Genomic DNA, 16,667 nt, shown 5'->3' with positions numbered 1-16,667 from the left:
GATATTATGAAACTGGATATGGTTCCGAAGAGATTTACCAGGATGTTGCAGGGAAGGTTTGAGTTTCAAAGAACGGCTGGATAGGCTGCAACTTATTTCACTAGTGCATGGGAGGTTGAGAGGTGACCTGATAGAAGTTTATAAGATAATGAGGGGTATAAATACATGATAATTTTTTTTTCCCTATGGTGGTGGGTTTAAAGACTGGGAGCACATTTTTAAGGTGAGAGGAGAGAGATTTTAAAAAGAGCTAAGAGCAATTTTTTTACACAGAGGGTGGGTCGCGTGTAGAATGAATTTTCTGAGAAAGTGCTGGGTGCAGGTACAATTACAACATTTAACCGACATTTGGATGGATACATGAGTCTGAAAGGTTTGGAGGGATATGGGCCAGGAGCAGGCAAGTGAGACTGATTTAGCTTGGGATTATGTTCGGCATGGACTGGTTGGACCAAAGGGTCTGTTTCTGTGCTGTATGACTCTATGCCCATTTTGGAGACTGTCAAGCTGTACTGCTGCACATCCTTTATTCTCTGAATGAGCTGCTTCTCTCTGAAAGAAACTTGCACCATCATTTACGTTTTGATGGTTCTGTCTTCCTGAAAGGAAACTGTTTTTGTGTTGATGTTGTAAGGCACCTTGTTGATATGCCATAGTCCATTTTTTTTCTGTCTTCTACTATTTACTTTTAAAAACACTGAACTATTCACCACAAGACATCTTATAAATTACTCAATTAAGTTAATTTGAACATCCTTCTAGACACCCCTATACCACCCACTGAACTAGAAAATGAAACTGAATCTGGTATCTTCATAATGCATATAAAATAGAAATGCAAATAAGACTTAAAGCTGTACATGCTACTATCCAATTTAGAAACCTTCCCACTCTCTCTCATGTGCACAGACACATGCATTCACACAGACGGACAGACGGAACATGCACACAAAATAGCCCAGTGTGCATTGTTCCAATATGTGTCCTGCAGGCAAAAAGTCAGGATAAATTCAACACAGCGAATTACTGCTCAGTCAGACTACTACTGCCCAGTCAGACTACCATCAATCGCTATGGAAGGGTGATCGACGAGAGTCATTGCCCTTGACATGAAGGTCACATTTGACCAAGCCCTCAAAAAACTAGTGTCAATGGGATTTTGGTTGGAATCGTGAGAAAGATTGTTGCAGTTACTAGAGGTCAAATATCTCAACAGAACTACTTAAGGATAGTATCCTAGTTCCAGAAGTGAACAAAGTTACCTAGTATGATAAACCAAGGCTGTCTGCAGCTTGAATGCAGTCACCCAATGAGTTGTGACCTATGATCTCAACAACTGATGAATGAAATCTTACTTTTTCCTCTGCTTAAGGTAAAGGCCAACATTGCATTTTTAATCTCTTTGTAAGTTTTTTTTAATACATCCACTGAGTCAAGGATTGTAACAAGTACAATCACATCCTAAGGTGGGAGTTGAACCCAAACTTCTGCCTATGAGGTAGGGACACTGCCACTATATCTCAAGAAATATTTTGCTTTGGGATTTATGACATCTTGAATTATTTTTCTGAATCTGCATCAGCAATTGCAATGCTTGATCCCAGAATCCTTGTCAATTAACGCCACAGTAGAGGTTAGTGGCCACAATTCTTAACATGACATGTGAAATAGGCAATGCACTGTTGTGAGGCTCCCATCTGAGGACCTGAAACTTTCTACAAGGAATGAGGTTTTGGAAAACAATTGAGAACATAGAGATATAGTGCAACTGTTCTAGTTACGTCATTATGAATTCTATTCATATTTTCATTTTCCTTCCTGTCAAAAGTAATGTTAAAAAAGGACAAGGATTGGCTTAGTTTAGGGAAGTTTGAATGCAGTTTAATCAACCAGCGGATCCTTTCAACAATTTTGAAATAATGATCATCATTTATGATTGCTTGTTGTACTGTTAACCTTCCGTTTGAAATAGTTCTTGAAGTTTTAAATGCAATTGAAGTTAATGAAGATGTTTTCTTCTCCCAAGCTTTTTAGACTTTGTACGTTGTTTTCGCAGTCATGAAACCAGGCAACCTAAGTCAACCAGATGGTTTAGCTTATGAGTTATGCTTGCTACCTGTGTACAAGTGTCTGTTTGCAGGTTTTGATTGTTTTCTTCCTTCTCCTGCCTCTTCCTTTGTGTGATGTCCATGCACCCTCATTGTTGCCATTAGAACAATCTCCAGTTGTTGATGATCCTCTTCCTTGTCTTCACTGTGCTGTGCATAATTACCTCAATTAGATTTTGCTTTTGAAGTTATCCATTTATTTTTAAAGGGTTTGTGCCAGTGTTAAGTTAAATTAACATTTACTAGAAAGATGAGGCCTGTATTTTTTGTACAATCTAACTAATTACTGTATATTCACAGTCGTGCTGTGCAGCGTAGCCTGGCTATAATCAGACTGGCCAAGCAGAAGAAATCTAAGAAGAAAGAATACTGCATGTACTACAACAGATTTGGAAAGTGTAATCGAGGGGATGATTGTCCCTACATACACGACCCTGAAAAAGTTGCAGTTTGTACAAGGTGTGTCTCTATCTGTGAATTTGGTGTCTATTAACTGGTGAAATTTATTATGCTGATCAAGCAGGGAAATTACTTGAAAATTACAAAAAAGACTGAGACATGAGCAATTGTGTGCAAACGAGGAACCCCATTCTTTTGCAGAACTATATTCATATCAGATGTCAGACTTACCAAGATGCAAAGGGAATTTTGGGTAACACTCCAATTATGCACCTCAATACTAAAGCTTTCCATTTTTCCTGTAACTTTACCTTGTTTCAGTGGTATGTATTCATTATGCAAAGTGACTACTATGCGGTCAAATAGTAATTCTTTGGAACAGTTGCAAGCATTCATGATTGTGCCCCATGACAATTTGTATGCTCCATTTCATTTTTGGCAGATTCCTACGTGGAACATGCAAAAAAACTGATGGGACGTGTCCTTTTTCGCACAAAGTTTCAAAAGATAAGGTAGGAACTTTATCAAAAAAAAAGAAAAATTAAATTAAATGCTTGTCAGTTCGTTGAGATTGAATTCTTCATGCATTATTAATGTATCATACCAAGAATAACATAATCTGTTCTATTTTAGTTAAACATCCCTGTGGCAATTATAATTGTGTGATTGACATCAACATCCTTGAACCGGGGGGAGGAAACTTGACCAGGGATTCTCCTTGTGATTGTTGCATAATGGATGTGTACAATGTGTGAGAATAGACAAAGCATAGCCCGGATGTCCTTCCCCTAATTCATTTGAATATTAGTCTGCCAGCAGGAGTTTTACCTGCACATCCACCAATGTCATTTATTGTATCCATCACTCTCGATGTGGTCTCCTGTACACTGGGGAGACCAGGCGCCTCCTCGCGGAGTGCTTTAGGGAACATCTTCGGGACATCCGCACCAATCAACCCCACTATCCCATGGCCTAACATTGCAATTCCCCCTCCCACTCTGCCGAGGACATGCAGGTCCCGGGCCGCCTCCACCGCCACTCCCTTACCACCAGACGCCTGGAGGAAGAACACCTTATCTTCCGCCTCAGAACACTTCAACCCCAGGGCATCAATGTAGACTTCACCAGTTTTCTCATTTCCCCTCCCCCAGTTCCTAAATTCCAACTCAGCACCGTCCTCATGACCTGTCCTACCTGCCAACCTTCCCTCTTATCCGCTCCACCCTCCCCTCTGACCTATCATCTTCATCACCACCTCCATCCACCCATTATGCTCTTTGCTACCTTCCCCCACCCTCCTCTCTAACTTATCAACTCCATCCCCACCCCCATTCATCTATTGTCCTTTTTGCAACCTTCTCCCCAGCCCCACCTCCTCCCATTTATCTCTCCACCCTGGAGGCTCCATGCCTCCATTCCCGATGAAGGGCTTTTGCCCGAAACGTTGATTTTCCTGCTCCTCGGATGCTGCCTGACCTGCAGTGCTTTTCCAGCACCACTCTAATCTAGACTCTGGGTTCCAGCATCTGCAGTCCTCACTTTTGCCCATTAGTCTGCCAGCAGCCATTGAGATACAAAGGACAACAATTTACATGGAGTTCACAGAAAGTTTTCTGGATAGCTTCTTCAAAGAACACATTCTGAAACTGGCTAGAGATTCTAGACCTAATATTATGCAACAAGATGGATTTAATAATGACCTCATAATGAAGGCACCCCTGATTTGTGAAAGAGAGGAGGGAATCCAAGACTAGTACATAAGGGCAATTATGAGCACATGAAGGGAAAGCTAACTAAACTAGCAAATTGGATTTGAGGGATTGATCAATAAATAATATAATGGCAGACATTTAAGGGGATATTTCAGAATATACAGAATTGGATCAGCCAATGAAAGTAAAAAATTCCAAGGGCGAGCACTCATTAACTAAATTAGTTAAAGATAGTATCATTACTTAAGGCAAAGTCATAAATACCCAAATTTGGGTGGCAGAACAATAGAATGGCTAGAATATGAAAAGCTGCAAAGATTGACTAAAAGATGGGAAAATTATAGTATGAGAGGTAGCTAGCTAGAAATATAAAACATGGATTGTTTAATTTTGTGTATATTTAAAAATGAAGAGAGTTAATAAACTGAATGTTGAATCTATAAAACTGAGTTTAGCAAATGAAACGTGAGGAGATGGCAGATGAAATGAGGTTGCATAACTCTTCATTGTAAAAGGCGCTAGTAACATCTCCAAAATGCCTGCAATGTTGAAATAGAAGGGGGAAGGAACTTGAACAAGTTACAGTCAGTAGGGAAGTGATTCTGAGTAGATTGTTGGAGTTATGTGCAGATGAGGGCCTAGGTCCTGATGGACTTCCTGGGGTCTTAAAAAAAAACATAGGTAGTGAAATAGTTGATGCTTTGGTCTTTATTTTCCAAAATTCACTAGATTGGAGGAGATTCAATTAGAATGGAAAATAGCAAATGCAACTCTTTTACTTCAAAAAGGAGTTGAGACAGTAAACTGGAAACTGCAGGCCAGTTAGCTTAACATTGTTATAGTTAACATGTTAAAAATTATTCCTAAAAATATTATTGGAAGACACTTAGCTAAGTTCAAAGTAATGATGCAATGTCAACATGGTTTTGTGCAAGGGATTAATGTTTAACCAATCTATTGGAGTTTGTTAAAGAATAGCATACCCTTTAGATGAAGGCAAACTGATGGATGAATTTTCCTTGGATTTCCAGAAAGCATTTGATAAGGTACAACATAAAGGTTATTGTGGGAAATAAAAGGTGATAATGTGGAAGTAAACATTGGTATGGATAGAAGATTGTCTAGCTAACAGGAAATGGAGAGTCGGTATAATGGGTCAGTTTCTGGTTGGCATGATATAATGAGTGTACCAAAGGGTTAAATGCAGGGGCCTCATCCATTTATGATCTATATAAATGATTTGAATGAAGAGATCAAAGGTATGATTGTTAAATTTGCAGATGGCACAAAAACAGGTAGGAGAGTAAGTTGTGAAGAGGAAGGACATAAGGAGCCTACAAAGGGATAAAGGTAAGTTATATGAGTGGGCAAATATGAAATTGTCCTTTCTTCACAAGAGGAAGGAAAAATAAACATTTAATCTCAATGGTGAGAGATTGAAGAGCTCTGAAATGCAAGGGCATGTCCTAATGTATGATGCACAAAAGTTTAAAATTCAGGTACAGAGGTTAATAGAATGTCATTGTCTGTTTCAAGGAGAATTGAATTTAAATGTAGGGAGTTTATGCTTCAGCTATACAAGGCATTGGTGAGACCACATCTGGAGCATTGCTATAATATTAGTCTCCTTATTTAAGAAAGAATGTAAATGCAATGGATGCAGTACAGAGAAGATATCCTAGAATAATACTTCGGATGGCCAGGTAGTCTAAAGGAGGAAAGGTTGAACAGGCTAGGTTTGAAACAGTTAGATCTTAGAGGGTAACTTTCACTGAAACATAGGAGTTCTTGAGGGGTCTTGACAGGGTCAATGTGTTTGAAAACTATTTTCTCTCTAGTAGGCAAAAGAAATTGAACTAGGATTACTGTTTAAAAGTAAGGGATCACTCATTTAAGACAGAGTGAGAGAGAATTTCTTCCCTCCAAGGAGGTGGTGAGTCTTGACAGGCAGTGGAAGCAGAAACTTTGAATGTCTTACGCAGAGGTGCGTTGATAGATTCTTGATGAGCAAAGAAGTGAAAAGTTATCCAGAGTAAGTGGGAATATGGAATCATCAGATCTGCCATGGTCTTATTTAATAGCGGAGTGAGCTCAAACAGTTGAGTGGCTTACTTCTGTTTCTAATTTGTATGGTTGTACTTAGGGCTTGTTTTTTCTGGTACCTTACATGATCACAGTATTTTCAAGCATTTTATAGCCAATATAGTGTTCCTTTTTTTTTCCCAGGATTGTAACTGTTCTAATGAAAGAAATGTAACAACCAATTTGCACACTCTGATAATAGAACATAGAAATATACAGCACTGAGAAGGCTCTTTGGCCCACTATGTTGTGCCAAGGATTAATCCTAATGTAAAATAAAATAACCTAACTTATGCACCCCTCAATTCACTGCTGGACATGTGCATGTCCAGCAGTCACTTAAATGTCCCTAATGTCTCTGCTTCCACTATCACCACTGGCAACGCATTCCATGCATTCACAACTCTCTGCGTAAAGAACCTACCTCTGACGTCTCCTCTATACCTTCCTCCTAATACCTTAAAACTATGACCCCTCCTGCCAGTCAATCCTGCCCAGGGAAAAGTCTCTGGCTATTGACTCTATCCATGCTTCTCATTACCTTGTATACCTCGATCAGGTCACCTCTCCTCCTCTCCAGAGAGAAAAGTCCAAGCTTAGTCAACTTCTCTTCGTAAGACATGCCCTCCAGTCCAGGCAGCATCCTGGTAAACCTTCTTTGCACCCTGTCCAAAGTTTCCAAATCTATCATATAGTAGGGCGACCAGAACTGGACACACTATTCCAAGTGTGCTCTCATAAGGGACTTGTAGAGCTGCAGCAAAACCTCGTGGCTCATAAACTCGATACCCCTGTTAATGAAAGCCAAAATAACATGTTTTCTTAACAACCCTACCCACTTGGTTGGCAAATTTGAGGGATCTATGCACTTGAACACAAAGATCCTTCTGTTCCTCCACGCTGCCAAGAATCCTGTCTTTAATCCTATATTCAGCATTCAAATTCGACCTTCCAAAATGCATCACTTCACATTTATCCAGGTTGAACTCCATCTGTCATTTCTCAGCCCAGCTCTGCATCCTGTCTATGTTGCACTGCAGCCTGGAATAGCCCTCGATACTATCAACAGCACCTCCAACCTTCGTGTCATCGGCAAATTTAGTAATGCACCCCTCAATGTCCTCATCCAAGTCATTTATAAAAACTACAAAGAGCAGAGGCCCAAGAACTTTCCACCTACAACCACTCTCTGCCCTTTATCAGCTAACCAATTCTGAATCCCGATAGCCAAATCTCCCTGTATCCCATACCTCCTGACTTTATGAATGACCCTACCATGGGGAACCTTATCAAATGCCTTGCTGACGTCCCTATACACCACATCCACTGCTCAACCTACGTCGATCTTTCTTGGCACCTCCTCAAAGAACTCAATAAGATTTGTTAGGCACGACCTTCCCCCTCTCAAAGCCATGCTGACTGCCTTTAATCACACTACACTTTTCCAAATATTGATAAATCCTATCCCTCAGAATTCTTTCCAAAACATTGCTGACCACAGACGTAAGACCGACTGGTCTGTAATTGCCAGGGATTTCCCTATTCCTCTTTTTGAAAAGAGGAACAACGTTCGCCTCCCTCCAATCCTCCAGTACGACTCCCGTGGAGAGTGAGGAAGCAAAGATCTTCACCAGTGGCTTAGTAAACTCCTTTCTCGTTGCCCAGAGCAACCTAAGATAAATCTGGCCTGAGCCTGGGGACTTATAAGGCTTAATGTTTTCCAAAATTTCCATCACATCAACTTCATCAAACTTGATCTGTTCAAGCCTGTTTCCCAGCTCCTCAAAGTTCTCATTCACAACAAGTCCATTTCCTTAGTGAAAGGTGAAGCAAAAAACTCATTTAGGGTTTCCCCTATCTGCCTATGAAATCTTTATTGCACATCCTGTCTCTCTCAAGCTCTCTTTCATGATTATTCTATCTTGCACCTGTACTTTTGTACTTTCAGTCCCATTCTCTTTCCACACTCTTGATAACATATTATCTCACGTACACTTCTTCTCACTTATTACCCTATCTCTCTCAATTACACATATCATTCACCAAGATTTTGCGAATATTGATTAGAAGTGAGAAATTCTCACCCCCAAGCCATGAGTGCTAAAGGCCATTGTACTGTTGTTGTTATTCTTTATAATGTTAGTCTCCATTGTTCAGTATTTAAACTTAGTTAATCAAATTGTCCCAATCAGAGGAATTAAGTGAAAAATCCCAGAATATCTTGATTCACAGATGTGCAACATAACTTACGATTTCATTGATAAGTTATGCATTGTATATAAATTAAAACTGTAATTGATTGGCATCTTGACTAGTCTTGAAGGCACCGTCTCTCATTTTGTTTAAATGATTTGCTTTTCTTCCTTCTCATTCTTGAAATAGTCGCCATGTTTACTTCTGAATCCGTTCGCAGTGATCACTGTGACTGAAGTGTGAAATAGCTTTTTTAAAAAATGAGTGCTTAGGTACATCAAACACAGTTGCAATTCTTCAGACTTTTAAAGAACTGGCATTAATGTAGAATGCCCCAAAGCACTTTGCAAACAATGGTAACCTGTTAAATATAGACAGTGTTGCTATGTACAATATAAAAATATGTGTTTATACTGTGGATTAGGGTGCATCTCTACAGGGGTAGGTAATAAATGAGCCAAATGATAAAGTTATTGTAACTGTAGCCAAATTGAGACTATTGCACAGTGCTTCTGACCTGTGCAATGTGAATGGTAAAGAAGCTTAGGGAGTCCAAAGTTGAGCCGCTTGCTGAAATACATTCTGACAGGCTAAATGATATTTATTTGGTTTTTCCAGTTTTGGTCAGTACCTGAGATGGTCATTCCCTGGCACTGGTCAGCCTAGAGTTGAATGCCATCTGGATCTTGCTGCAAATGAGCATGGGCAACTTAATTATCTGGAAAATTGTGAATATAATTGAAAGTATAATTATCAATGTGCAGTCCCTTCTTATCTCGATAATGGAACCAAGATCATTGATAAAATAATTGAAGATAGTCGGACCTAGGAAACTGGACATAATTGATCAATTAGCTTCTTATTAGTGTTTACGTGAAATGTCAAAAGAAAGTGCACTTAAATATGCAAGACTCTATTCTTTATTTTCAAACATGTGTTGTCCATTTCTCTTTTATCCTTACAATTTTACAGTACCATGAGAGAGGAAAAAGTTTGAGAGCGATGATTGAGATCATCATACAAATGTGCACCTTTCAAGCACTTTACTAGCTGCCTGAAGACAGGAAGTACTGATTATTTAAGTGCTGTAGCCAGCCACAGGTCAAAACATGCTCGAGTGTTATTTGCAAACTATAAGACCAGCATGTTTGATTTATTACTTATGGGAGCAGGAAGCCTCTAGGAAGCAGAAACAGTGTTCCCAGTCCCACTGCTCTCCGTTAACCTGTATTATTACAAGGACTGGTGGAGTTAGGGCCATTCATCACACTCTCAGGCAGAAGCAACAAAACGCCGATAACTCGGCCAAGCTCATTTTTTACAATTGCTAAATATGCAGCAAAAAAGCCTGGGAAAATCAAACAGGTAATGATTAAACCAATTTGTTCACGCAAGTAGTTCAAATAGATTAATCCATGTCTCCATTATTTGGAAACTTGCAAGTCTATATATTGAGAATTTTTTTACTTTTTGTCTGGAGAGTGTTACTACCTTTTGAATTGGTACGCATTATTGTTGCAAAGGCTGCATAGTAACAAATAAAATTAGATATTAACTCCCTGAGCCGTGTACAGGTCAGCCATCTGCATCTTCTTTTTCCTCCTTATTCCCAATCCAAGAATGTACTACCTTTGAGCTCCTAACTACAATTACAATATAAAGCACCATTAATAGAAATTTATAGCAGGATCACATCTCACTGAGGGAAAGCTAGAGATAGGAGATATTTGTTGTCAGTGGGATAATCTTAACAGAATAAAGTTGGTGTTTTCGGGTCGAACTGAATTTCAAGTGAGGTTTCCACAAGGCAGTAGACGCTGATCACTTGATTGACTCTGCATAAAGGATAAGTCCAGTTCTGTGTGAAACCTGGTTTGCTAGGTATCTGCAGGTTAATTTTAACTAATCTTATCTCATTTTAAATCTGGAGGGAGCAGCAATTGGCTGCTTCCTTTTTTTTAAATATCAATATTTCTTTTTTAATAGCAAGGGCCGTGTTCATGCATATGTGCACAGAGCACTTAGTAAAACGAAGAGTTATACCAGTCTCGAAATGTTAACTCTATTTCATTCCACATATGTGGCAGACCTGCTGGGTTTCTTCAGCATTCGCTGTGTTTGCACAGAGCATGTTCTTTGTTAGGAGTGTTGAGGGTCAATTTTTCAAGACTTGGCATTGCTTATGCAATATTTGTGAAACAAAGATTGAGTACCACATTGGCATAGCTAGTTCACAAATGCTGTGATGTCACCAGGATGAAGAATGGCTCCACCAGACAAAATACTGGAAATTCATTGGGAGTTGCAAGTCCTAACCCTGATCTTGGCATCTCTTAATTTTATTTTGGAAAAGAGGGGAGGTGGATTGAGTGTAGGCTGTGGTTCATGCATTGTCAGTTCCTGGAGGACTCTTGACCATTTGAATGACTAATTGCCTCCACTGAAACTGGATTTCAGAGGCCCTGGTGTCTGGAATGCAAATATGGGAATTAGACCAATTTAGAGCAAATATGTTCTCAGTGCACTTCTTTAGATAGCTAGAATAATCCTTTGGAGAACTAAGGTGCAACTGTGAATATGGTCACAGAACACCTTTCGGGTAGTGATTCAGGGATCCTTTATGATAGAGCATAGGCCTCCATTTTCCTTTGCAGGTAAGGAAAGGGCTCCTTTAAGTGGGGGGTGAGTGTAGAAGGGCAGGGTTGGGTCATGTGCCCTTTAGGTCAATTAACAGTGGAGATGACTGCTGAAATTGTCCTTGGAGCTGTTCAACTTAACAAGACTTGTCAACAAGTGCTCCTCTCCACCTCTTACCCCCACCATCCCCAACACCACCCATCTTATACCTTAAACATTTAAGTACAGTGGCAGCACTGAGTACCATCTGCAAGATGTGCCACAGAGATTCTGCAAGACTACCTGTACAGCACCTTCTAAATCCTTGACCTCCACCACCTTAAAGTGCAAGAGCAGCAGATGCTTGGACACACCATCATCTGTGTTCCCTTCCAAGATCCTGATTTGGAATTATATTGCATTTCCTTCGCTATTATTGGGTCAAAACCCTGGAGCTCCTTCCCTAACAACACACTGGCTGTCCATTCATCCTAAAGACTACAGCAGTTCAGGAAGTCGGATAGTTAGCAGTGTCTTTTAAGAATTAATGATGGGCAGTAAATACTGGCCCAGCTGGATACTCAATAAGTTTGCATGGTAGGTGATCAAGGACGTGATGGTGAGTGGGGCAGGCACTAACTCAGCATAGGAGGAGGGGACCATTGCATTTGGGCATAGGATAATAGGTTACAAGGGTGGAGCATAAGCAGAGTATGAGGCTGAGTACTGCAAGAATATTTTGTATTTGGTTCCGGGGCATTTTTGTGGGAGGGGAAGTACTCTTTAGAAGTGATAAGGTATCCTTTGGGATTGTGAAAAGGTTCAAGCATGCAGAACCCTATTAGGGCCAGTAAAACTGTATATAAGTTATCCAAAAGAGTGCAGTTTAAGTGTATTTGAGCGTGCATGGTTATTTAAAATAATTGTAGGATTTGAACTTCATGATTGATTTACTAAGCCATCATTTTCATATTGGGGTGCATGTTGATGCATTGAGGGACAATTGGATGGCTCAGAGGTACAGGGAGGCAAGGATTGGTCATGGAGAGCAATGGGATGAAAGCAGGAGGATTGTTTTCTGTTATAATTGCTATTTTGGACTTTATTTTCTGCCTAGGCAGCTTCTTATTAACTTCCCTTGTTGGCTGCCCCCCTCCCACAGTCCTTCAGATTGAAAATAATGGTCATGTTCACAGAGGTGGGATTTCTCCTGACTCTGACACCAATCCAACCTGTGATATAAATTTAATCATATATCTCAGAGTTTAGGTGAGGCTGTGACTGCAGAGTGCATGTTCAGTGTGTAAAAAAAATATTGTTTTAGATTCCTTGCTGGAGCATGTCTCTTAAAGAAAAAAGATAAATAAAGATGGAGGTTGTAATGTAACTTTATAAAATGTTGGTTCGGCCAGGTCTAGAGTATTGTGTGCAGTTCTGGAATTCACATTATAGGAGTGAGCGAGTGCAGAGGAGATTCTCCAAGATGTTGCCTATGCTAGGGAGTTTCAGTTAGGAAGAGAGACTGGATAGACTGTTGTTACTTTCATTGAAGCAGAGGAGTTTGAAAGGGGTCTTGATTGAGATGTATAAAACTATGAGGGGCATAGATACAGTAAACAGGAAGAAACAATTCCCATTGATGGAGGGATCAATGGCCAGGAATTATATATTTAAGGTAAAGGGCGGAAGGTTTAGAGGAAATGTGAGGAAACATTTCTTCATCCAGCTGTTTGGAACTCATTGCCTGTCAGCATGGTAGAGGCAAAAACCCTTGCCATGGTATTTAAGGCTACGGGCCGAGTGCTGGAAAATGGGATAAGGATAGTTAGGTGGTTGTTTTTGACTGGCGCAGACACAACACGCTGAAGGGCCTTTTCTATCCTATAAACCTCTATAACTTGATTGTTTAATTTTATTTGCTTTGCTAGTTTTTCTGCATATCAGCTGTTTCCTTGAGTTGTCCCTCATTTTTGTGGTTTTGGTTGTTTCTTCTGTAATCTGCACCACTTAGTCTGTATTTACTGAAGGTGGTGAGCTTGGGCGTTCACTTGGCAGATTTAATTTGCTATATTATGAGATAATGATGAGATTGAGGGGCCAAATATATCTTGGACCAATTACTGATCATTATCACAGGAAACAAATCTGGCTGTGTTGAAAGGCTTATATCTTTACCACTTCGCATGTACAAAGGCAGTTATTTATGGGTGTTTGAATCTAAGATTCTGTGTTTGTCACCATGTTTTAGTGGTCTACCTTTTGGTAGCTGTGATTCTGACCCATTTCTGGATGTAAATGTCAGGCCTCCTCATCACTCTCTCTCTCTCACACACACACACACACACACACACACACACACACACACACACAGACTTTTTTTCCCTCTATCCTTCAATTTATTTATTTCTCTCACTCACTCTCTCTCTCATACACGCACACTCTCACTCTCTCTCACACTTGCTCTCATAAACTACAATACTTCTCCGTTCACCTTTCCCCTTCACACCCCTCAATCAACTCACCTACCCTCCCACTATCTACTATAAACATAACTCTTAAATCTTGACAGCCCCTAAAAATGTCAAAATAAATGAAAATACTTGAAAAGCCAGTTTTAAAAAAATCCTCTTTAACAAACCTCAAATCTGTCAAATTAAGCAAACTAGCATAATTCTTCACAGTTGTCTAAACAACCCCTGCTGAACAGAGTCATTAATGATTTGAAAAGCAGCCAAGTATTTATAATGGTATTCCATTGAGTAACTGTGTCAATAGACCCTCCTGTGTAGAATCCATTAGAAATTTTGAATATATCCAGAAGTTCAGCCAACTGTCAGAGCATTGTATTGCCAAATAGATTAATGATCTGAACTTCAAAGAAGAAAATGAAATCAGTGGGTTTCACATAATTCAATCAAGGTTTTAAATTGGGCTAGTCTTTGAATATAGTACAATGCAGACTAGCACTTTGTCTAGTGGATAATATACTATTATGCATTTGAAGAATTTTCCACCTTTGTAATGTTGCTGTCTACCTTGCCAGCTTGCCAGTTGTCAAAACATAAAATCCTGGGAACAATATTATTTAACAGTCACATACCAAATGTTCTACCACAATTTTACAGAAAGTGAAGAAACATCTTATGCAACAAAACTTCCTAATAAAGTGGGAAGTATGCAATATTTTTTGTCAAGGCCTATCCAGTGGGTCCCAACTCCAGATTAAAGGTAATGGTTCTCAGAATGAAAATAATTTTTACGGCCTACCAAAGTTCACACACCATAGAAATTGTAGAAGTTTTGAAATGTTCACTACCACAGTGATGCTGCTAACACCAAGACAGCAGCATGCTGACTCCTGATCCACACCATTATCCCACAATAATGAAAACCGCAAGAGCTGGAATTTTGGGTTTTGGTCCAATCTGCCATTGTTAAACCCTGCCTGAAGCGTCTTGGCTGAGTGGAACTAAGATGCAAGAATGTGTGCCAGGTATTGGTAGGAGTTATTTTTAGTCCACCAAGTAATAGTGATAGCATGAGGCTTGATATAAATCAAGTACAGTAATCATGGCTAAATTCAATCTGCATGTAGATTGGGTACAACAACTGAGCACTAAAGTTACGGGGGATAAGTTTTTAGAAATAATCAATAATTGGTGATTACTCCAAGATTCCATAGATTCTGGAAAGATTCCTGCAGATTGAAAACTGTAAAATGCCCCTCGATTTAAAAAAGGAGCAAGAGGGAAAACATGGAACTATAGACCTCTGAGCTATACATCATTCATGGAGAAAATGTTAGAAACTCTCATCAAGAATGAATGGACACTTGGATGGTAATAATCTAATTGGATAGAAGTGTGGATTTGCAAATGGAAATTCATAATTTACAAGGTTGTGGAGTTTTTTTTGAGGATGTTACTAACATAGTTGATGAAGAGAAGTCGATGGATGTAGTATAATGGTGCACAATCCTTTATCCGAAATTCTCAGGACCATCTGGTTTTTGGAATTCAGAATTTTTTGAATTTCAGATTAAGTGACAATTTGATGGTGAAATTTTAAAAAAAAATCTTATTGGAGGAGCAGACTATGAGTAAACGGGCCTTGAGACAGAATTGAGGCCTGCCAGTGCTGGGCCACACCCCCCCCCCCCCCACCCCCCACACATACATACCCACACACAAACATACACACACACACGCATCGAGTGGGTGTCAACTTGGTTTAACTGTTTGCACACCAAACAACCTTGTTAATGAGAAAAAAACTTCATCAAAAAACCTTCGGACTTGGGAGCTTTTTGGATTTCGGATAAAGGGTTGTCTATCTGTACTTAGATTTTAGAAGGCTTTCGCTAAGGTCTTTCACAGGAGGACAATTAGCGAAATCAAAGTACATGCATCAAAGGAAATGGCATGGATTATGGATTGGCTAACAGGCAGAAACAGAATTAAATGGGCCGTTCTCACATGTGCAAGTTCTGATTAGTGGGATCTGCAAAGATCAGTATCGGCCCTCGATGTTGCGCAGCCCTGTGAAACCAGTCTGAAGCCCATCTAATCTACACTGTTCCATTCTCAACCATATGCCTATCTGATGACCATTTAAATGCCCGTGAAGTTGGCAAGTCTACAACAGTTGCAGCAGTGCATTCATGTCCTTACTACTCTGAGTAAAACAAAAACTACCTCTGACATCTGTCCTATGTCTATCACTCCTCAATTTGAATCTATGCACACTTGTGCTATCCATCACCATTCTAGGAAAAAGACTGTCACTGTCCACCCTATCTAATCATCGGATGATCCGATATGACTCAATTAAGTCACGTCTCAACCTTCTTTTCTAACGAAAACAGCCTCAACTCCCTGAACTTTTCCTCATAAGACCTTCCCTCCATACCAGGCAACATCCTTGTAAACCTCCTCTGAACCCTTTCCAAAACTTCCATAGCTTCCCTATAATGTGGTGACCAGAACTGTAAGCAGTATTCCGCGTGCAGCTGCACCAGAGTTTTGTACAGCTGCAGCATGACCACATGGTTCGAAAACTCGATGCCTTTACCAATAAAAGCTCGCACACCGTATGCCATCTTAACAACCCTATCAATCTGAATGGCAATTTTGAGGGATCTATGTACATGGACACAGAGATCTCTCTGCTCATCTATACTACCAAGAATCTTACCATTTGCCCAGTACTCTGCATTCTTGTTACTCCTTCCAAAGTGAATCACCTCTCACTTTTCCACGTTAAACTCCATTTGCCACCTCTCAGCCCAGCTCTGCAGCTTATCTATGTCTCTTTGTAACCTGCAACATCCTTCAGCACTATTCACAACTCCACCGACCTTAGTGTCATCCACAAATTTACTAACCCATCTTTCTGTGCTTTCATCCAGGTCGTTTATAAAAATGACAAACAACAGTGGTCACAAAACAGGTCTTTGCGGTACACCACTAGCAAATGAACACCAGGATAAACGTTTATCAACCACCACCCTCTGTCTTCTTTCAGCTAGCCAATTTCTGATCCAAACTGCTAAATCACT

General features: G+C 39.9%; 1 protein-coding gene across 1 annotated transcript in view; it reads left to right on the top strand.

The window, feature by feature from the left end:
- The window catches only part of zc3h3 (zinc finger CCCH-type containing 3), a 278,128-nt gene that overhangs the window by 182,817 nt on the left and 78,644 nt on the right, over positions 1 to 16,667 (top strand). Inside the window, exons 7-8 of the mRNA XM_072570014.1 lie at positions 2,409 to 2,567; positions 2,950 to 3,019. Coding sequence (XP_072426115.1) covers positions 2,409 to 2,567; positions 2,950 to 3,019 — 229 coding nt within the window. The remainder of the gene's footprint in view (positions 1 to 2,408; positions 2,568 to 2,949; positions 3,020 to 16,667) is intronic.

This window comes from Chiloscyllium punctatum, chromosome 5 (genome assembly GCF_047496795.1).
Source record: "Chiloscyllium punctatum isolate Juve2018m chromosome 5, sChiPun1.3, whole genome shotgun sequence".
NCBI lineage: Eukaryota > Metazoa > Chordata > Chondrichthyes > Orectolobiformes > Hemiscylliidae > Chiloscyllium > Chiloscyllium punctatum.
Note: the sequence above shows the minus strand (reverse complement) of the source record. Positions and strands in the feature narration are given on the sequence as shown.